Consider the following 23157-nt stretch of genomic DNA (forward strand, 5'->3'; position numbering starts at 1 on the left):
ACGAATATGGTGCGTACCAGACACAGGCCATAAACAGATCTTGTCTTGTGACATACAGATGATGATGACTTCAAAACAGAAGATGGTTTTAAGAGAATGATGTTGTCGGTGGAGGATATGTCTCAGGAGCTTGAGTAGAAGCTGTGATCTAGGAGCCTGAGTAGAAGCTGTGATCTAGGAGCTTGAGTTGAAGCTGTGATCTAAGGAGCCTGAGTAGAAGCTGTGATCTAGGAGCCTGAGTAGAGGCTGTGATCTAGGAGCCTGAGTAGAAGCTGTGATCTAGGAGCCTGAGTAGAAGCTGTGATCTAGGAGCCTGAGTAGAAGCTGTGATCTAGGAGCTTGAGTTGAAGCTGTGATCTAGGAGCCTGAGTAGAAGCTGTGATCTAGGAGCCTGAGTGGAAGCTGTGATCTAGGAGCCTGAGTAGAAGCTGTGATCTAGGAGCTTGAGTTGAAGCTGTGATCTAGGAGCCTGAGTAGAGGCTGTGATCTAGGAGCCTGAGTAGAAGCTGTGATCTAGGAGCCTGAGTTGAAGCTGTGTTCTAGGAGCTTGAGTTGAAGCTGTGATCTAGGAGCCTGAGTAGAAGCTGTGATCTAGGAGCCTGAGTAGAAGCTGTGATCTAGGAGCTTGAGTTGAAGCTGTGATCTAGGCAGTGGCATAGCTAGGGTGGGGGAAGGGGTGGGGAGAATTTGAAAATCCCACCGGGTACCCGTTTTAGGGGGGCCCCCAAATGAGTGTTTTCACATGTAATATTACATATTGTCCGTGTTGCCGTTTTTCCTTTTATGGCAGGAGATCATGCTTAACTATAATATTTTAGTAATTAAGTATGGTATATATCTATTTAAATAAAACTGAACTTCTACAAACAACATAAAGAAAGTTAAATACCTATTGACGATATCGCACCTAGGGATTTGTTCCAATTACCTTTCGAAATGATTTAAAAACAATGCTTGAGTCATACAAAAGTAAATACAATGACACTGTATCTTACTCTGCACTGAAGGACTCATTTCCATACAGAGTTCATAGTCTGTCTATAAGATCTTAGTCACTGCAGCCAAGGGAGGTAATAACCGTCTTCCGTCATTCTTTGATCTTCTTACTTCCCCTTTCATGTGGTCCTTGTTTTAATATTTTGAGGAGGCTTTTTTTTTTTTTAAATCGCATAACATATATACATAGATATATCTATAACATATATACATAACATATATACATAACAAAGATGTAATCGCAAAGAAAGAGAAATAGGTCATAATACAGGAACACATCTACTTTACAACATGACAGAAACTACAGTTTTCATAGCATGTCCTAGGTCGATTTGACCGAGTGCTACAAATTTAGCACCGCGCCTTGCGGGGGCCCCGCAATTTACATTTAGCATATCACTACTATCAGTCATCGCTCTTGTCACAGGCTTTTAAATATGTAGGACTTGCAAAGCTATAGGGTTAACATACTTAAGTGTTTCATACGATCGACGTAACTTTAATTAACCCACTAGCGCCATATGCGTTTGATTTGCTGCATATGCATGTTGTATAATACATGTTTGTATAATGATCTAATTAGTAGTAATAGTTGTTATTGTAAAAAATATTTAGAAGATGGGCCCCGCAATTAGTATGGCCGGCCCTGTTAGTTTTCACACACTTTTACTTGCGGAAACATCTCGATCAAATTAACTGCACACACCTTCCAGTGTATTTGATTAGACTACCTACAATGTAGGGGGGGGGGGAATAGTAGGTATAGTAGCTATAAGTAGTTTAGAAAGAGAGAGGGGGAGTGAGTTATAGAGGGGGAGAGAGGGAGATGTAGAGAGAGAGAGATCATGAGATGTGGTTAGAGAGATGAAGAGAGAGAGAGATCACGAGATGTAGTTAGAGAGATGAAGAGAAAGAGAGAGAGAGAGATGTAGAGAGAGAAAGAGAGATAAAGAGATGTAGAGAGTGAAAGAGAGAGAGAGAGAGAGAGAAGTGTTCTCTTTCTCTCTTATTCTCGGTCAATCTCTCTATACAGTAGTGAGATTTATAACAAACGAATATTCCATTAGATTAGAGTAACACCATCACTTAACATAGAGACACCTCAGGACAAAAGAATAAAAAGTAATGTAGCTATAATACATAAAACACTAAACCTTAATAACTTACAAATAGAAAAACAAAACCTAATGAAATACTCAGAAAGACACAAATATAGAGGCACATTTCTTATTCCATACGCTACAATAAGCGCTCCTTCTTCCCTAGTGCCATTAGAGAATGGAATGGGTTGCCTGATTCAGCCAGGAAAACCAACGACCAACCAACGTAATTATTATTTTTTGTTTGAAGTAACGTCTGTAATATATAAGATAAGAAGTGACACTAAAACAACATGAGCTTCAATAAACACAATGATTTTATTCGTCTCTATTTATCTTCTTTACTCCAGCCACTTGTTCTCTAAAACTGACCTCCTTCTACACACAGTCCTGACACATTGCTGTTCACTCAGCCATGTACACTCAAGGTCCACTGGTCATTTCATACACAGGCACACACACACTGCACTACCAGCCACTCAAAACACATACACTTACTATCACACAGATTTCTAAGCTGAAGATCATTTGTTTTCAAAGACAAAAAAATATCGACTTTCCTAGATTCGGGGCGACTTCCTTTACAGCTTGAAAAAGAGTTACGTACATAAAAATCTATGTTTATATAGGTCTGTGATCTGATCATTATCGGATAAGAATTTTCTCCGCTTTCCAGTCTAGGCATTATATATGTGATGGTCCGTCCGTCCGTCCGTCCGTCTAAGACACTATATATATATATATATAATTCGTTAACATAATTGAAACGAAACAAAATGTAACTTTTATGAAACTTTATTAAATTACTATTTCTATCACAATACAATGTCATGTTATTCAAATCAAATCCTGGTTCATGTTTTGGAAAGTTTATTTAAAGAATAAGCTAACTCATAGTCACGCGGAGCACATGCGCCCCGCATAAGCTTTGTATGCGTCCAGAAGACACTACACTTCGTTATAAAAGAAATAAATGTGAGAGGAAAAATAGCTCCAGTGGCGTAGCTAGGATGGGGGAGGAGGAGAATTTGAAAATCCTCCTGGTCTCTACTTAAAGGGGGGGCCAAATTAGTGTTTTTACATTAAAAATTAAATATAACGCTAAATGCAGGGGCCCCAGAAGAGGTCAAGCCCCCACCCCCACCCTCATTTTATGGGAATTCCTAGCTACGCCCCTGAATAGCTCGGCTTAGTTATTTGAAAAATAGACGTGAGAATAGGGAGAAACAGCTTGCAAGTTTTCTTTTATTGCTCTTTAGTTTACTACAAACCGACTCAGTTTTTAACTCAAGTTTCTACTCTTGTAAGGTTCGACACATAAACCTACAGCCTAGATGTGGTCATCCCACTGAGTGTCATGCGTGTCCACTGCGTCCGCGGTTCTTCTAAAGAGGTTCTGAAACGTTGACCTAAATTTGGAGCTCATCTTGTAGTAGAGTAGAAAGTGGACGTTAGAGTTGACCGAGTGGAGCAGGAAACCGAATGACCAGCACGTGTTGAACAGGTTGACCTCTTTCCCCACAACGCTAAACTCAGAAACGCTGATGGTCACGATGGACAGCACCACGGTGGGGACGAAGCAGACGATCAAAGAGGTGGCCACGAGCACAACCATGATCATCGTCTTCCGGTCTCGTTTTGACATGGTGGCCGTCTGCTTCCCAGAGTTCACCGCGCGCTGCCTCCATTTCGAGGTTCTCCTTAGCTCCAAGACTAAGACACTGGTGAATGTCACCACGGAGAAAAAGGATATGAGAGTGAAAGAGCCGTGGAAAAGAAAAGACAACCCGGCAGTCTGTGGCCGGTTGCTTCGGAAAACAAGGCCAAATACGGTTTTGTTTTTGGCCACATTAAACGTCCAGTCGTAGTAAGCCGACGAGTACTCTGGGACCAGGGACAGAATGTTGATGAGATAAATGATGATGATAATCGCCGTTGTCCTCTCCGGGGTGATGACGTGCTTGATTTTTAACGGGAGAGCGATGGATAGACATCTCTCAGCAGTAATGAACACAGTGGTCCAGCTGGTGATGCGCGACGCGCAGCCGTGCGGCCAGCCGGAAGTTAGGTAGGCGACTTCTTTGAAAAGGATGTCAGTGTCAAGGTTGGCGAGGTATGGGTTGAGGCACATGTCGTACCACAACAAGGTCACGAGGCCCAAAAGGTCAGCCACGGAGAGCGAGAAGAAGCTGATGCTGGTCGAGGTGCCGAGACCTTGCTTCAGAAACACGCAAATATTGATGACGTTCGCCACAATTCCTGTGACGCAGAGGCACGAGCTCAAGATCACGTGATTGATCAACAGGAACATGATGACTACAAAATCACTGACCAGCGGTGTCCAGCATGGATTATAAGAGTCTTGACCAGAGGTCAAATTAGTCATGTTAAGAGCCATTGTAATTTTCCTATCACAATACGCTGTAACTTGTCGAAGAGTTCTTTAAGAAGTTTTTAATGACAATAGTTTTACCAAGCGTAATTCAAACATCGGATGTAAATATAGCAAATAACATCATCATTTTTTTTTTCAATCGTTACCACTCACCTATCTTTTGACATGGTTAGAAATTTGAAATGTTTATTTTGACAACTTTTAAATAGTCTATCAAATTAAAAATTCGCAAATTAACTCGAGCTGCGTGACAGCACATTTGATTCAAATTTCAGAAAGATCACTTCGTTAGTTACTCACTTAATTACAAACTATAATTATCTATACAAAAACACTACCAAGGGACTTAACTAAGTGACGCGACTATATCTATTTAAATACGTCGCTAAGACAACAAAGTTATGCTCAGCCTTGATGATCGCTGATGTCCAGCTGAGGATGAACGCTGATGTCCAGATGGGGATGAACGCTGATGTCCAGCTGGGGATGAACACTGATGTCCAGCTGGGGATGAACGCTGATGTCCAGCTGGGGATGAACACTGATGTCCAGCTGGGGATGAACGCTGATGTCCAGCTGGGGATGAACGCTGATGTCCAGATGGGGATGAACACTGATGTCCAGCTGGGGATGAACACTGATGTCTAGCTGAGGATGAATACTGATGTCCAGCTGGGGATGAACGCTGATGTCCAGATGGGGATGAACGCTGATGTCCAGATGGGGATGAACACTGATGTCCAGCTGGGGATGAACGCTAATGTCCAGCTGGGGATGAACACTGATGTACAGCTGGGGATGAACACTGATGTCTCGTTGGGAATGAACACTGATGTCCAGCTGGTGATGTGCGACTCTGCTCTTCTCTAATATTTTTTCTACTATCCGTATTTTGTAGTGTTTTTTTTTTATTCAATACGTAACGAATTTCAGTGAGGAAATTATACAGGAATATCGTTTAAGGAATGTTTTAACTGTTCAAATTTTAAATCCTTAGTTTTCTATTTTGTAATAAATCTTTTAAATCCTTAGTTTTCTATTTTGTAATAAATCTTTTAAATTATTAGTTTTAAGGTTTCAGTTCTAATGATTTAGTTTCGAACATTTAGTTCAGCGGAGATGCTCAATGACTTCTGGTTACTCATCTTTTGTTTTGAATAGGATATTGAATTTAACATATATCAGTGTTTAAGTACATCACTTTGAGGTCTTTATGCTCTAGAGTTCAAGCTCTGGCGAAGAGCTAAATGAGTTTTCCTTTAAAAAAAAAACGTACTGTAATTATGAATGTAGACTTGTATTACTTTACTTTCTATTTCGAGTTTGGGGGGAGGCTAGTGACTAGGCGGAGTAATATCATCAAATTAATCTATTGATTAATTAATTTATTTATTTATAGATTTAAGTCCTTTTTATGTATAAATATAAAAACCATGCCTATTATCATTAAAACAAACGACGTTTTGAATACTAAAAATAGTGCAGACGACAAAATGTAAGCAACTTGTATTGTTAATTTAAATTAAAAAAAATACTACATTCGATCAGGTCGCTTTTGTAATGGAGTTTGTGAACCTACTTGTGATTTTTTGAATATATCCTGATGTAACCAGGGGTATGACCATTGGGTTATAAATAGATGTTAACAGCGGATGGAAGTCTGTTGAAATGTGCAGGCTGTGAGACAGAAGGAATTCTTGTATTTAATCTGGTTTAGTTGGACTAGCTGTCTAGAGCTACAGGTAGGTTTAGTTGGACTAGCTGCCTAGAGCTACAACCTGGTTCAGTTGGACTAGCTGTCTAGAGTTACAGGTAGGTTTAGTTGGACTAGATGTCTAGAGCTACAGGTAGGTTTAGTTGGACTAGCTGTCTAGAGCCACAGGTAGGTTTAGTAGGAATAGCTTGTCTAGAGCTACAGGTAGGTTTAGTTGGACTAGCTTTCTAGAGCTACAGGTAGGTTTAGTTGGACTAGCTGTCTAGAGTTACAACCTGGTTCAGTTGGACTAGCTGTCTAGATCTGCAACCTGGTTTAGATGAGCTAAGTGTGTAGAGCTACAAACTGATTTCGCTGGACTAGTTGTCTAGAGTTACAAGCAGGCTTAGATGAACTAGCTGTCTAGATATACAGCAGCTGGTTTAGCTTGACTAGCTGTTTAGAGCTACAACCTGCTTTAGCTGGACTAGTTGTCTAGAGTTACAAGCAGGCTTAGATGAACTAGCTGTCTAGATATACAGCAGCTGGTTTAGCTTGACTAGCTGTTTAGAGCTACAACCTGCTTTAGCTGGACTAGTTGTCTAGAGTTACAAGCAGGCTTAGATGAACTAGCTGTCTAGATATACAGCAGCTGGTTTAGCTTGACTAGCTGTTTAGAGCTACAACCTGCTTTAGCTGGACTAGCTATCAAGAATTACAACCTGGTTTAGTAGGACTAGCTGTCTAGAGCTACAACCAAACCACCAACACTGTCCTAGTGTGACTGCTCTAATTACTCATACCAAGTGACCTAAAGACTTTCAAGAATTCTTGTCATCGCTGATTCCAAAGGTTTCGTTAAATTTTCGTCAATAATTAACAGCGCTAGTGTCCATGTGAAGTGTTTTAGGATCGAGCTAAGGGAAGTACCTGACAAACCCAATTTCTGACATTGATTAACTACTATATAAGGTCTACATTCAGTAATTAAGGTAAGTATCCTTTGAACTATTACCACTATTAATTGATTGATTGATTTTAGTAGGATAGTGGTACTAGGAATCAGTTCAATACTTTGGAAAAGCATGTCTCAATTAATTTTTTTTAAATTAGCAGAAGAGTATGAGCACAACAACAGCTAATTAATTCAGCAAGAACATAATGACAGATATAGTACTGCTTCTCGTAGTCACGTGACAAGATATTCGATTCTATAATTATCTACATTGGAAAGTTTGTTTAGTTTTGTGACTATAATCAATAAGGCATATAATTAGCTTCCTCCTTTGAGAATAATATTTATAATTACGGGTAGCAGAAATAAATATATAATGATCTACAGTAATTTAGTTGACATTTTGAATTTGTATAGACGCAGTGGAAGCGAGGAGATGTAAATGTATTTTAATATAATTGTATTAATTTCTGACAATTTCCAGCGATACCTCTTGCACGTGCTGACCGATATGCTTGATGCACCTGTAACCTGTACTCTCTTCTGCTTCTAGAACAGGGCTTCTCAACATGTGGGTCAAAACCCCCTTGTGGGTCGATTGAAGATTTGCCAGGGGTCGCCAAAGACCATCGAAAAAAATTGATTGTTTTGTCTATTCTTCTATTGCGGGGTGTGTATGCGGGGGGGGGGGGGGAGGGGGTCGCGGCAGAGTGTGGGTTTATAAAAAGGGGTCGCCGAGCTCAAAAGGTTGAGAACCGCTGACCTAGAAGGATCGTCTGCTAATGTTAGTGCACAGGAACTCAAACATACAAGAACAGTTCTAGCCTACGTCTGTCCTAGCTAGAACTATATCTGTTTGTTTGACATGTTTCGGAAGTTCCTTCAGAGTTGAAGATAGTTTACTTTCTAGTCCAAACCTCCCGCAGGACGACGCGGGAAGGGAGCGGGCAGGGTTTGAACCCGGGATCATCGATAAATCCAAACGACAGTCCAGCGCGCAAACCGCACGACCCGGCAGCCATCCAGGCAGATGTCTGTCTAGGATCGCTGTACCATGGCATAGCCACTTTTTCAATGATTAAGACTGTAAATTGTACTTCTTTGTTTGGTTTTTTTTTTTTCTTGTACAAAGCTTATATCAACCTACTCAGTCTGTCTGCTAAAAAATTAGTACACATGATTTCTCCGACACCCAATCTCGAATTAAGCTGAAGGTTGCGCTCAATTTTTTCTTTTACTCTTTACCAGAGAACGCAAGAATCAATGAAAAAAAAAATTGACCAATTAGTTTATTAATTATTGGTAATTAATTACTTTGTTTGCTATCATGAACAAGGGAAAGAAATCATACTTGACAGATGCGGTGGTATGAGTTGAATTAGTCCCCCTTGATGACTCGCGCCCTGAGTGGACTTTTTTTTATGCATTTAAAAAACGAACATGTAAAATTTCAACAAGATACCCCCCTTCTTCCCTCCCCCTTTCACAACTGGTCAAGACGCGTGATACTCTCATAGCGCATCGAGAAATCTAATCTATAAACAAAAATAATCCGTAACATGATAACGTTTTGAAATGTACAACAAACAAAAAAAAAGCTTTAAAATATTTGAATATTTCTGGTTGAAATTATTCACAATTAGAAATTTGGTCACCAGGACATCAACACATATAATCAATACAAAAAAAAATGTATTTACAATTTCTTTGTAATGCTCATTGTTTGACCTTGACCGTGTTGTACAGTCTAGACGGGGTTAGGGGAGGGTCCGTTAACATGTTTGACTTGCGTTTTAGAGTACAACTAGTTGCCTACTGTGTAGGCAAGATAGGAATTGCGCGGGCACGTTGCCCTGCCTCATCGTGGCGCCCGCGTGGAAACGGCCATTAGAGGAAGTGGTTAGGCTAAATGGGTAGCAACACAAGACTCCCGTGGGGATGCCCACGGGTAGACGAGAGTCCACTCATTGCACGGGCGGGGTTGTAAAAAAAGTCCCCACAAACCTGTCACCAATCCATGCGCTGTTCCTCAAAGGGACCGTTACATAAATGGCGGGTCCCGCACAGTTAGCTTGGTACATTGAAGGAAAATGGCAGAAGATCCCGGTGTATTCTCGGCATTCGGCCGTGTCTAGCCCACGCGTTGGGGGCCAAATGCATCGGTCAACAGCAATGCTTTACATAGGCATTGTCTAGGGTCTCTCCCAAACAGAACTGTGTTCACACAGGTTTTTTTTTTTTTTACTGTTTGGCGTCCAAGCAGGTTTATTTTCAAACTTAGGGCTCGAAGAGCCTTCGGCTCAGCCCTTAGACATCAACAAGATACGAATTGAACATTGGTGATTCATTTCAGAGCGAGTGGGGGGTTCAAATCTTTTGAGGCTAACTGCGTGATTTAATTTTTTAAGTGTGAGTCAAATCTTTTTTTTTTATTGTAATAATTTATTTTAATCTTTTTAGTGTGACTGGGTGATTCAAATCTTTTTAGGGTGACAGGGTGATTGAAATATGACCATTTCGTGCATTGGCCGTTCAATGTGAAGCAAAAATGGCCAGTTCGCGAGATGGCCGGTTTCGGGTTTCGACCCTAACCTATATTTTTAAGTTTTTTTGTCTTCCATAATCTCTGTGTTTCTCTAGATACCCAAATGAGATTACGTAATTGATAGTAGAAAAAAAAAAGAGGGTTATGATTTTTAAAACATAAATAAAGCAGAGGAAAACAAAATACGCTTTTTTTTTAAATTTTATTTTTAATACAAAGGAAAACAAAATACACATTTTTTTAAATTTTATTTTTAATACAAAGGAAAACAAAATACACTTTTTTTTTAAATTTTATTTTTAATACAAAGGAAAACAAAATACACTTTTTTTTAAATTTTATTTTTAATACAAAGGAAAACAAAATACACTTTTTTTTTAAATTTTATTTTTAATACAAAGGAAAACAAAATACACTTTTTTTTTAAATTTTATTTTTAATACAAAGGAAAACAAAATACACTTTTTTTAAAATTTTATTTTTAATACAAAGGAAAACAAAAGCATAGAGCAGTTTATATAGATTTCTAATTAGTAGACCTATATTCGTTTTTTTTTTACATATTTGTAATCAGTTGTGCAGTTAGTTATTGGTGAACACAATTCAAACTAATTTCGATTTGTCTACAAATCAGAACAAGAAAAGCATTAAAAAAAATTAAAAAAAAAAAAGCATAAATTAAGTGTAATTATTTCAATTAGTTTTGAATGAGCCCTGTAAATGAGTGCGTATTGGATCGACACCAACAGCAATGAATCTGTGTGATGAGAAATATTTTAACCGATTGTTTTTATTTAGCGTTATTTCATGCTTATAGCTTTCTCAATTACGATATGATCCATCTGGACCATTTGGAAACATGGGGGGAGGGTGGTGTCTGGGGGAAATTTATCGTAATGGTGGGAAGCGTGGTCGAGAGGGCAAGTGCGCTTGAACTTGGCTTGGCTACCTAGAAGGGGGCTCGAGGTTCGACACCCGACTCGGGCAGAGTTGTGTTTACTGAGCGCCCAAAGGCAGCACGGAAAACCAACTCCTAGATACCCCATCCCCCCCACTGGTCCACAAATGAGATTGGACCAAAAGCGCTCTGAGCATGCTATAAGCATGAAAGTAGCGCTATATAAAAGCTATAATAATAATAATAATCGTAAGCATTTTTTTTAAAGGGTGACTGGAATTCGAACTCATGACTCTAGCCGACATTGTGTCCACTCTGCCAGTGAGGTGTGTGTGAGAACAGAAATTGTATATCCATGTATTATTTGTTACTTACTTTACAGCCACGACCTATAAGGAGGACTAATTCAACCAGCGCAGTCAAGTACAATTTCTTTCCCTTGTTTGAGATACCAAACAAAATAATTAATTACCAATGGTTAATTAACTAATTGGTTGATTTTTTTTTTATTGGTTTTTGTGTTGTCAGATAAAAGAAAGAATTTAGCAAAATTTCAGCTTGATCCGAGATTGGGTGTCGAAGAAATTACGTGTAAAAAAATTTTACCAGACAGACAAGAGTGAGTTTATATGAGAAACTTAATGTGCATTCAGATTATATCACATGCACATGGTATACAGATATGTGTGTCTGATCATTGCATCCTATGGTGAAACAATCATAGGTTTTAAATATTGTAAAAAATGTATCTTGAAACGAGTGTTTAATAAGATGAATAAAAACAAGTTACATAAAGACAAACACAGACATCTAAGATTAAATGTATTGATGTTACAGAGATTAAGCAAAGGCGACTGCCAAAAGTCTTAAGGCCTTATTTCCAAGGGGCCCGTGTATCCCAAGGGCCTGGAGTATCGTCAGGGCCCCGAGTATCCCCAGGGCCTGGAGTATCATAAGGGCCTGGAGTATCATAAGGACCGAGAGTACCCCAAGGGCCTGGATAATGCCAACCGTTGTATTCTCCACCACTGGACCACGCATGATCAGTAGAATTAACTAAAAAGATGGTCAGAAAGATAATCAAGGCAGCCAGTGTTACAACACCAATGGTCAGTCCAGCAATGTTCCAGTTTCGAGACTTGCGAGCCAGGTCTTGGGCTTTCTGTGTGTTGCCTAGCAACAAATGGGCCTTGGACTGTAAACAAACAAAAATTTATGTCATTGGATATCTTTGCGTTAAGCAACAAAGCACAAAACAAATATAAACGTGTGTCATTGACCTATGTTGACATTCTTACAAGTAAATTTAAATCATTGTGTCTGTCTGACTCAGGCAACCCGTTCAATGCTCTAATGGCACTAGGAAAAAGGGATCACTTCTAAGACCTTATCTGGGAGTATGAACGACTTTTTAAATACTAACTTTGGGTCTAACTATTTTCCAGGTAAAATTGAAAAAAAAAATTATATTTAATGGACTTCTCTAGTTATCCACAAATAATTCATTTACAAAAGCACATTGGTATGTTCAAATATGACATTAGTTGGGGAAAAGTAAAGGCGGTTGTTCGTTGTGCTGGCCACATGACACCCTCGTTAACCGTAGGCCACAGACACAGATGACATTTACATCATCTGCCCTATAGACCACAAGGTCTGAAAGAGGAACTTTACAACTTTTCTATTTACATTGGTGGCCCATCTTCTTCACTCTGCGGTCCAATTTAGTGTCAAACCAATTTCAAACCAATTCACTAAAAAGATACAAAAAAGAAATAAACTAAACCGTAAACCAGTGAATTTAGTAATTTCATAAATCCAATGATGGTTGAGACTTCTTTGAACAGGTTGTCGTTAGTGCAGGGGTTCTCAGCCTGTGGGTCGCGACCCACTTGGGGGTCGATTCACGATTTGCCAGGGGTCGCCTAAGACCATCGAAAATATGGATTGTTTTGTCTATTCTTCTATTGCTGTGTGTGTGTGTGTGGGGGGGGTCGCAGCACAGTGGGGGATTATAAAAAGGAGTCGCCGAGCCTAAAAGGTTGAGAACCGCTGCATTAGTGAGTTGTTGTTACCTGCCATTGTTATCAGCACCAAACTGCTGGTATACGACTAAACTGTTGTATGCGTAATATATCTAAAGTAAAACAACTTCCAATAACTTGAATAACTTCCTTTTGTGAACAAACTAAATAACACTTTATTTATAATATCAATGTATTCATATATATAAGACACGAAACAAATGTACCTGACTTAATTAATAATATTCTGTAACAAAATCTAACTCACTACAATAACACAACCTTTCAGTCTCACGTTTTGGAGTTGTCTCCCCTAAGACCAAATGACGACAATGCCACCTATTATGCGTCATTCACAGCCAATTGTTAGCGTCTTCCACCGTTACCATGGAAACACCACACACACACACACACTCCATAAACATGGGTGCTCACATGCATAAATATAACATGATTACCATGTCTGTATACCAGCTCATATACAACTAGAAGGAAATGAGAAGGCTGACACACTCGCCAAGAGTGGGAGAACTAACTCACAAATAAACTCTGCACTCTATCCAGTAGAAATGAAGAAATTAATTGTAAATAAAATAAATGAGAAATGGACGCGCTCCCATCCAAATCACAAGAAAGATGACGCTTACTAGCTATCCCGACAAGACCAACGTCTAATCTTTCGACTCAGGACCGGACACAACAGAATGCGACAACACATGTTCCGGAAGCTCAAAATTGGAACCAGTGAAATCTGCCCATGTGGAGTATCACCAGAGAATGCCGACCGCGTCCTCCGAAATTGCTCTCTTTACCAAGAGGCCAGTATAAGACACTGGCCCCAAAACACCCCAATAGAAAGAAAACTATATGGAGAGCTCCCTGATTTGGAAACCACTGCACAGTTCATCTCATGTATTGGTCTAGTCATCTGAACACTCCAACATAACAATGAGAACAAAGAAGAAGAAGGAAATGTCTGTAGTTAGAGAAAGACAAAGGGTTTAAAGACCAGTCTGGGACCATCACAAATACTCACATCTCTTGCATCAATCAAGGCGCAGATCCCCATGGGTGGGCAACAACACAGAGTCACAAATATACTAAACACAGTGTAGTCTGTAGCGTGTCCAGTGTTATACACAGGCTGAAAAAAATAACCAAGTAAAATAAGAAAAAAAACACAGATCAACCTAGTGATTCTTAAAAAAAAAAAGCTTATATATGTGGAATAAGGCCCCATTACAATTATATCTCTCAATTATGTAGAAGTTATTTTCCTTTTTTCGATATTAAACTCAAAAATTAATTACCAGAAATGAGTTGAATAATTGGTTAATTTTTTATTGATTTTTATTTTGTTTGGTACAATAAATAATTTTCCAAAGTTTCAACTTCATCCGAGAATGGCAAATGGGAGAAATAGCGTGTACAACATTCCACCCAGACAGACAGACAGACAGACAGTGTGAGTTGTATAAGCTTCGTAGAAATAGTTGATAATAAGACTATAGCCAGATTTTTTAAGAACTGTGTGAGCATAAACCATTTTTTTTTTATTGTTTTACTGTGGTTGATGTGCCAGGCTGGACAACGACTACACTGTTAGCAGAAGATTGTTGAGGGTGTCCAGCAGGAGGTTGTTGATAGTAGCCAGGAGGAGTTGGATAAGGGTAGCCAACAGAAGTTTGGTTTGGATAGGTAACAGTGGTTGGCTTCTGGTACTCTGCATTCAGCAAGGGCTCGTCATTGACAGTTGCTACAGGGCCCGAAGAGTTTTCAGCACTCCATCTGGTCCGCCTCTGATCTTCTGGTGGGACCAACATTTCGTGGTCCTCATTGCGGTGAGGTCCGAGTACCTGTAGTGTAGAACAAAATCATAAGGTAAGTGTGCTGATAGTCAATGATCATATTTTAAATTTTACTTTTATACTATGACGAATTAGTACAAGTGCTCCTTCTTCTTCCCTAGTGTCATTAGAGCAGATATTCCCAAACTTTTAAGCTATGTGTTTTACCTTTTACCTACCCATTAGTTTATTGAACCGTTGGGGCACCATGCAAGACTCGTCGACCGTCTTTCTACATTCCTCTCTGTCTTTTGCATTAATTAGAACCTCTTTCAATGGCAGGCCCGTCCATTCTTTCATGTTGTCATCCCATCGCTTTTTCTGTCTGCCTCTTCTTTTTTTTCCTGGTACTGTTCCCTGAAGGAAGGTCTTTGCGAGTCCCGAACAACTTGTAATATGGCCATAGATTTTAAGCTCTCGTTTTTTTACGATAGTTGGCAGGTCATCATGGGGTCTATGTGTACCTCATTTTACAATTTTTGTAACGCTGAAAAAAACTTTTTTGACTCGTAGACCCCTTGGAAGTCTTCATAGACCCTTGGGGGTCTATATAGACCACTTTGGGAATCACTGCTCTATGTACTTGCTTCTATGTGATGAGAAGACTTGGGCATAGATATTTGGTTCCCCGGTTGTTAATTTTAATCTGAAATGCTGTTCCTCGGTCCTAATGTCGGTTCCTTTTATTTTTCTACTTAATGACTACACATCTTTGTGATATTTATTTTCAAGATGTATAATAACACCAATTTTGAGTTGGAATGAATATACAATCAAATAATATTAAGGAATGTGAATTAAAACTTATTACTAATTTATTTTAACTTAGTAACAGAATATAATAAATCAGCATAGTTAATGAGGTAGTCTTCCCGTACCCATTGGGGTGAGAGTTTACTTATCCTGGTAACACAGCCAGGAAACGATCATTGATTAACATGTATGGTAAGATTGACGCATTAAATGCGTAGGACGTAATTATCTTCTCTTTGTAAGTAATGTCAGTATCTAATAAGATTAAGATAAGATAAATAAAAACGTCTCCATATTGACGTTGCAAGGAGAGGGAATTTTATACCTATAAATTTAGGGAGAAGTTATAAATCATTTTTCACAATTTTTTAACCGAACCAAGATGAAAGTTGTCCTCACTAACCTGACTCATAGTTGTCTTCCTTGGCTTATAATCCTGAAAGTTACGTCAAGTCAATGGCAGGCTATGAGAATCAAATCAAAGGAGTTAAAACTAACTTCAAACAAATGCAATGAAGTCAGGAAATAAAACATGTATTTTCAAAATATCATCAACTGTTTCAAACTGTGATTAAAAATGAATCGCTCCATTGCCTGGCCATAATGACATAAAATGTAAAACAAGTTTAAGACTAATAAAAATCCAGTCAATAAACTTTTTAAAAAAGGGACTCGAGTGTTCTATTTGTAACTATAATCCTGTCTGCATTTGATTGTGTATGTATTCAACTGTGCTCTGTTGGTCGTCTGTCGTTACTGTGTTACTGTGTTGTCGCTTTGTAAAAAAAAATGGTGACGTATTTATTGAAGTAAAACCTTATCCTACAAGGTCTAGCCTCAAGTCTGTTGAGTATGGTATGTTATGGTATGGTATGTTATGGTATGTTATGTTATGGTATGGTATGGTATGGTATGGTATGGTATGGTATTGGTATGTTATGGTATGGTATGGTTTGGTATTGGTATTGGTATGGTATGGTACGGTACGGAAAGTTATGGTACGGTACGGTACGGTATTGTATAGTAATACTTCAATGACACAAAGACATCAACTAAATAAACTATTTTTAAAGCAGCCTTATATCACTCAAACATTGGTTCCATTCTCTCTTGAAGAACTTTGTCATAAAGGTGCCTTGAAGATCATTAGCACCTATTAAAACCAAGGATGAAAGATGCCTTGAAGATCATTTGCACCTATTAAAACCAAGGATGAAAGATGCCTTGAAGATCATTAGCACCTATTAAAACCAAGGATGAAAGATGCCTTGAAGATCATTTGCACTTATTAAAACCAAGGATGAAAGATGCCTTCAAGATCATTTGCACTCATTAAAACCAAGGATGAAAGATGCCTTGAAGATCATTTGTACCTATTAAAACCAAGGATGAAAGATGCCTTCAAGATCATTTGCATTCATTAAAACCAAGGATGAAAGATGCCTTCAAGATCATTTGCACCTATTAAAACCAAGGATGAAAGATGCCTTGAAGATCATTTGCACCTATTAAAACCAAGGATGAAAGATGCCTTGAAGATCATTTGCACTCATTAAAACCAAGGATGAGAGATGCCTTGAAGATCATTTGCACCTATTAAAACCAAGGATGAAAGATGCCTTGAAGATCATTTGCATTCATTAAAGCCAAGGATGAAAGATGCCTTCAAGATCATTTGCACCTATTAAAACCAAGGATGAAAGATGCCTTCAAGATCATTTGCATTCATTAAAACCAAGGATGAAAGATGCCTTCAAGATCATTTGCACCTATTAAAACCAAGGATGAAAGATGCCTTCAAGATCATTTGCACCTATTAAAACCAAGGATGAAAGATGCCTTGAAGATCATTTGCATTCATTAAAACCAAGGATGAAAGATGCCTTCAAGATCATTTGCACCTATTAAAACCAAGGATGAAAGATGCCTTGAAGATCATTTGCACCTATTAAAACCAAGGATGAAAGATGCCTTGAAGATCATTTGCACTCATTAAAACCAAGGATGAAAGATGCCTTGAAGATCATTTGCACCTATTAAAACCAAGGATGAAAGATGCCTTCAAGATCATTTGCACTTATTAAAACCAAGGATGAAAGATGCCTTCAAGATCATTTGCACTCATTAAACCCAAGGATGAAAGATGCCTTGAAGATCATTTGCACCTATTAAAACCAAGGATGAAAGATGCCTTCAAGATCATTTGCATTCATTAAAACCAAGGATGAAAGATGCCTTCAAGATCATTTGCACCTATTAAAACCAAGGATGAAAGATGCCTTGAAGATCATTTGCACCTATTAAAACCAAGGATGAAAGATGCCTTGAAGATCATTTGCACTCATTAAAACCAAGGATGAAAGATGCCTTGAAGATCATTTGCACCTATTAAAACCAAGGATGAAAGATGCCTTGAAGATCATTTGCATTCATTAAAACCAAGGATGAAAGATGCCTTGAAGATCATTTGCACCTATTAAAACCAAGGATGAAAGATGCCTTGAAGATCATTTGCATTCATTAAAACCAAGGATGAAAGATGCCTTCAAGATCATTTGCACCTATTAAAACCAAGGATGAAAGATGCCTTCAAGATCATTTGCACCTATTAAAACCAAGGATGAAAGATGCCTTCAAGATCATTTGCATTCATTAAAACCAAGGATGAAAGATGCCTTCAAGATCATTTGCACCTATTAAAACCAAGGATGAAAGATGCCTTGAAGATCATTTGCACCTATTAAAACCAAGGATGAAAGATGCCTTGAAGATCATTTGCACTCATTAAAACCAAGGATGAAAGATGCCTTCAAGATCATTTGCACCTATTAAAACCAAGGATGAAAGATGCCTTGAAGATCATTTGCACCTATTAAAACCAAGGATGAAAGATGCCTTCAAGATCATTTGCATTCATTAAAACCAAGGATGAATGATGCCTTCAAGATCATTTGCACCTATTAAAACCAAGGATGAAAGATGCCTTGAAGATCATTTGCACCTATTAAAACCAAGGATGAAAGATGCCTTGAAGATCATTTGCACTCATTAAAACCAAGGATGAAAGATGCCTTGAAGATCATTTGCACCTATTAAAACCAAGGATGAAAGATGCCTTCAAGATCATTTGCATCTATTAAAACCAAGGATGAAAGATGCCTTGAAGATCATTAGCACCTATTAAAACCAAGGATGAAAGATGCCTTCAAGATCATTAGCCCCTATTAAAACCAAGGTTCAGCGATGGACGAAGTGGTCGTCTCTTCTTCCCTAAGACTAGAACAGAAAGATTTTAAAACTTCTTTATTCCACTTTCAGTCCGGGTGCATCAAGACCGCTGTCACTGAGAAGTACACAGTAACCTCCTAAAGCGCTGGTCGTGTGTGTGTGCGCGCGTGTGTGTACGTTTCGTGTGTGAATGCTGTTCGTGTTTGCGTCTATATTGTTATTGTTATAAAGCTACACGTGTTTGTTAAATGTTTGTAAAATGTTTGTAAAATGTTTGTAAAATGTTTGTAAAATGTTTGTAAAATGTTTGTAAAATGTTTTTCATGTGCTGATGTTCTTGCAGAGTTGAAGATAATCTACTTCCTAGTCCAAACCTCCCACAGGACGACGGGGGATGGCAGAGGGCGGGGTATGAACCCAGGACCATCGAGACAACCGAACGACAGCCCAGCGCGCATACCGTACGACCAGGCAGCCATCCTATATAATGTTATACCTGCATGAGCCTTGAGACGTCTCCGCTATAATTAATAGGGTGCCTACAAGTAAGCTGAACCTCTGGGACAGGCTACAAATAGAACGCTATCAGACTGAACAGTATCTCCAGAACTTGTTAATCTGTGGCATCAGTTCTGATTCTAAAGCCTGAACACTCACAGCAGATCTACGAGTTGCTGAGTTACCTGAATATCTTGAAGTTTCAGTCTATGGACTGTTTCCACAGGTAACGAAGAGGAAAGGGGAGCGAAATGTTTTTGGTGCTGTAGTTCCTAGCGTGTCTGATGAAATCACGAGATGGTCTTGCATAATTCACGTTAATATAAGCCACGGGTGTTTTAGTAGACGGATGTTTTACCGACAGACGTCAGACAGAGAGGACGAGCGTTTGTAGTGAGTTAAACCTTGTACATTGATCAATAAGTGTTGCATTCAAATTTGGCTTCAAAGGAAGTTTGTTCCTGCATATTTTACTAAGAACTCGATACGCCTACCTCGGTTAAGTTGTACTAGCTGTTTAGTTGTACTAGATGTTTAGTTGTACTAGCTGTTTAGTTGTACTAGCTGATTAGTTGTACTAGCTGTTTAGTTGTACTAGCTGTTTAGCTTTACTAGCTGTTTAGCTGTACTAGCTATAGTTGTACTAGCTGTTTAATTTGTACTAGTTGTTTAGTTGTACTAGCTGTTAAGTTGTACTAGCTGTTTAGTTGTACTAGCTGTTTAGTTGTACTAGTTGTTTAGCTGTACTAGCTGTTTAGTTGTACTAGCTGTTTAGTTGTACTAGCTTTTTAGTTGTACCAACTGTTTAGCTTTACTAGCTGTTTAGCTGTACTAGCTATAGTTGTACTAGCTGTTTAATTTGTACTAGTTGTTTAGTTGTACTAGCTGTTAAGTTGTACTAGCTGTTTAGTTGTACTAGCTGTTTAGTTGTACTAGTTGTTTAGCTGTACTAGCTGTTTAGTTGTACTAGCTGTTTAGTTGTACTAGCTGTTTAGTTGTACTAGATGTTTAGTTGTACAAGATGTTTAGTTGTACTAACTGTTTAGTTGTACTAGCTGTTTAATTGTACTAGATGTTTAGTTGTACTAACTGTTTAATTGTACTAGATGTTTAATTGTACTAGATGTTTAGTTGTACTAACTGTTTAATTGTACTAGATGTTTAGTTAGTATAGTTCATGGTTGTACTAGATGTTTAATTGTACTAGATGTTTAGTTGTACTAGATGTTTAATTGTTTTAGCTGTTTAATTGTACTAGATGTTTAATTGTACTAGATGTTTAATTGTACTAGATGTTTAATTGTTTTAGCTGTTTAATTGTACTAGATGTTTAATTGTACTAGATGTTTAATTGTACTAGATGTTTAATTGTACTAGATGTTTAATTGTTTTAGCTGTTTAATTGTACTAGATGTTTAATTGTACTAGATGTTTAATTGTACTAGATGTTTAATTGTACTAGCTGTTTAATTGTACTAGCTGTTTAATTGTACTAGCTGTTTAATTGTCCTAGATGTTTAATTGTCCTAGATGTTTAATTGTACTAGCTGTTTAATTGTATTAGCTGTTTAATTGTCCTAGCTGTTTAATTGTACTAGCTGTTTAATTGTCCTAGATGTTTAATTGTACTAGCTGTTTAATTGTACTAGATGTTTAATTGTCCTAGATGTTTAATTGTCCTAGATGTTTAATTGTACTAGCTGTTTAATTGTATTAGCTGTTTAATTGTCCTAGCTGTTTAATTGTACTAGCTGTTTAATTGTCCTAGATGTTTAATTGTACTAGCTGTTTAATTGTACTAGATGTTAATTTTCCTCTTTATTCTTCTGTCCTGAAGTGTCACAACATTTAACTGATTTTACTGATGGTGTTAATCTAATCATGTGAATATTCGTTTGTTATAAATCTCACTGTTCTATTTCAGTTTCTTAATGTTTTCTTGAGTTGAGGGGTCCCAAACAGGGGATGCGTATTCAAATATTGGCCTAAGTTTAAATAGCATTTTAGTTTTTTGTACATGTTAAATTTGTAAAAAAAAATCTTTTAATAAACCTTGGTGATTTTTTTCAGTTTTTAAATGATTTCATTAATATGGAAATTTAATTATAGCCTTTTCATTTATGATTGATTATACGTAAATATTTTTGAGTTTTTTGTCCGTATAACTTGTTTACCAAGAATAAAATAAGTATTTTTCATTTAGTTTTAGTTTTTTTTTGTTGTTATTAATAACTTTCTTTAAAAATTATCAATAATTGAGGTCACTAAAATGTACTGTTACCTGTGCTGCAGTTCAGTCCCTCACACAACACAACGTAATAATATCAATATTGATATTTGTGTTTCAGGTCTTGGGTCAATCTGTTCTGTGTCTCCACCTAGTTTTCAATAATTCCACCCAGGTCTTTCCCTCTGTTAAACCCAGGTTGTAGTTATAGGTCCAATAAAGTGTGTCTCGCGTGTGTAACACTAATCCGCTGATAGCAAAGTAAAAAACACTGTTGAAATGTTTATTACAGCAAGTCTGTGTGCTTGACTGCAACCAGAAGACTAGCTTTAGCTTCCTGTACAATAGAGTACAAGGATCTACATGATTTCACCAGGCAACAGTGTGATCTGTAACAGGTTTATTTACAGAATTTTACAACGTAATAAATTAGTCTTTGGGTGTGCGGACTAGGAAGTAGAAATACCAACATGAAAGACTAAAACATGCCAAATACAAAAAATACTTTAAAAACAAAGCTAATATTAAGTGTATAAATTAGTTGGGATCAGTCATGTCATTAAATTTGTAATACGCCAGAGAGGGCAATCAATAAAGAAGGCTTATTCAGCTTATAACACCACTTCAGTCAAGTACTATTTCTTTCCCTTGGAAAGGGGACTAATTCAGCTTATACCACCACGTCAGTCATGTACTATTTCTTTCCCTGTTTTAGATACCAAACAAAGTAATTTATTATCAATAGTTAATTAATTAATTAATTGTTTGTTTTTTTATTGATTCTTGTGTTGTCAGGTAAAAGAAATACTTATCGAAATTTCAGCTTGATCAGAGTTTGGGTGTCGGAGAAATAACGTGTACAAACTTTTGGCCAGACAGACAGACACACAGACAGACAGAGTGAATTGTTGTAAAATGTTTGACATGTTTCGGATGTTCCTTCAGAGTTGAAGATAATTACTTCCTAGTCCAAACCTCCCGCAGGACGACGGGGGATGGGAGCGGGCAGGGTTTGAACCCGGGACCATCGATAAATCTGAACGACAGTCCAGCGTGCAAACCGCACGACCAGGCAGCCATAAAAGCTATGTAATAATCAGAGATGATAATTTAAGTCCAGTGAGTCTTTAATCTGTGTTTATTCAGTAATAAAGTGCATTAGTTGACCCCTAGAACCTAGCGTTGATAAAAACATAATTCTTTCGTCACGATGACCGCTAAACACTTTAATCTCCTAAATAGTCCTAAATAATAATTTCCCATTCTCTTATATTTTCTTATAAAATACAGACGTTACTTCAAAAAAGAAGATGATTACGTCCAAAGAGTCATGCATCTACTCATTCATGTTGACCGATGACTGAAATACTGCCAAGTCATTGGTTTTCCTGGCTGGTTCGGGCAACCCATTCCATGCTCTAATAGCACCAGGGAAGAAGGAGCATTTGTATTAATCTGTCCTATCATATGGAACGAGGAATGTGCCTTTATCTTTCTGTCTTTCTGAGTATTTTGTGAGATTTTGTTTTTTTTGTATTTGAAGATTATAGTTCTGACGTTAAGACCTATAACGGGACAACGAGCTATTGATCTACACAGTCTGCGACGTCGGAGGTCAGTGTTGAGGCCTACTATTGGTCTGATTGGACCAGATAATGTGCTAGACTGTTATTTCATCCAATCAGCATCCAGAACGATTGCGGATGACGTATTCATTTTTTTTCCCATCAAGCTACTGTGCATATACAGCGGGTGGCCGTGAGAAAACCTGTGTTAAAAAAAAACATCAAAAAACGCAGGAGTATTTTTTTCCTTATTTATTTTGAAAACCTCCTGGTGTAGCCCTTCCGCTAAAGTCAGATCTGCGATCGTCAAGGGATAACTGTCCTATCGCACACCTTGTTCTTAAACACCATCAATTTGGCTTCGGCATTCGGTCCGAATGGAATTGAGATGCTACAGAAGGATCATATTCAAAGACCGCATCACAAACCAACT

General features: G+C 38.0%; 2 protein-coding genes across 2 annotated transcripts; both read right to left on the reverse strand.

Annotated features, from left to right (window-relative positions):
• Positions 1-3426: 3426 nt before the first annotated feature.
• Positions 3427-4494, reverse strand: LOC106060336 (probable G-protein coupled receptor B0563.6). Its single transcript, XM_013218167.2, has one exon. It carries the CDS (start codon positions 4492-4494, stop codon positions 3427-3429), a length of 1068 nt encoding a protein of 355 aa, XP_013073621.2.
• Positions 4495-10100: 5606 nt separating this feature from the next.
• On the reverse strand, positions 10101-21455 carry LOC106060341 (uncharacterized). Its single transcript, XM_013218174.2, has 5 exons — positions 21214-21455; positions 15610-15670; positions 14172-14462; positions 13643-13750; positions 10101-11777 (listed from the first exon to the last, which is right to left on the reverse strand). Exons 2-5 carry the CDS (start codon positions 15616-15618, stop codon positions 11457-11459), a joined length of 729 nt encoding a protein of 242 aa, XP_013073628.2. The 5' UTR covers positions 15619-15670; positions 21214-21455; the 3' UTR covers positions 10101-11456.
• Positions 21456-23157: the final 1702 nt, after the last annotated feature.

The sequence above is a fragment of the Biomphalaria glabrata genome, chromosome 2, assembly GCF_947242115.1.
Source record: "Biomphalaria glabrata chromosome 2, xgBioGlab47.1, whole genome shotgun sequence".
In the NCBI taxonomy this organism is placed as follows: Eukaryota; Metazoa; Mollusca; class Gastropoda; family Planorbidae; genus Biomphalaria; species Biomphalaria glabrata.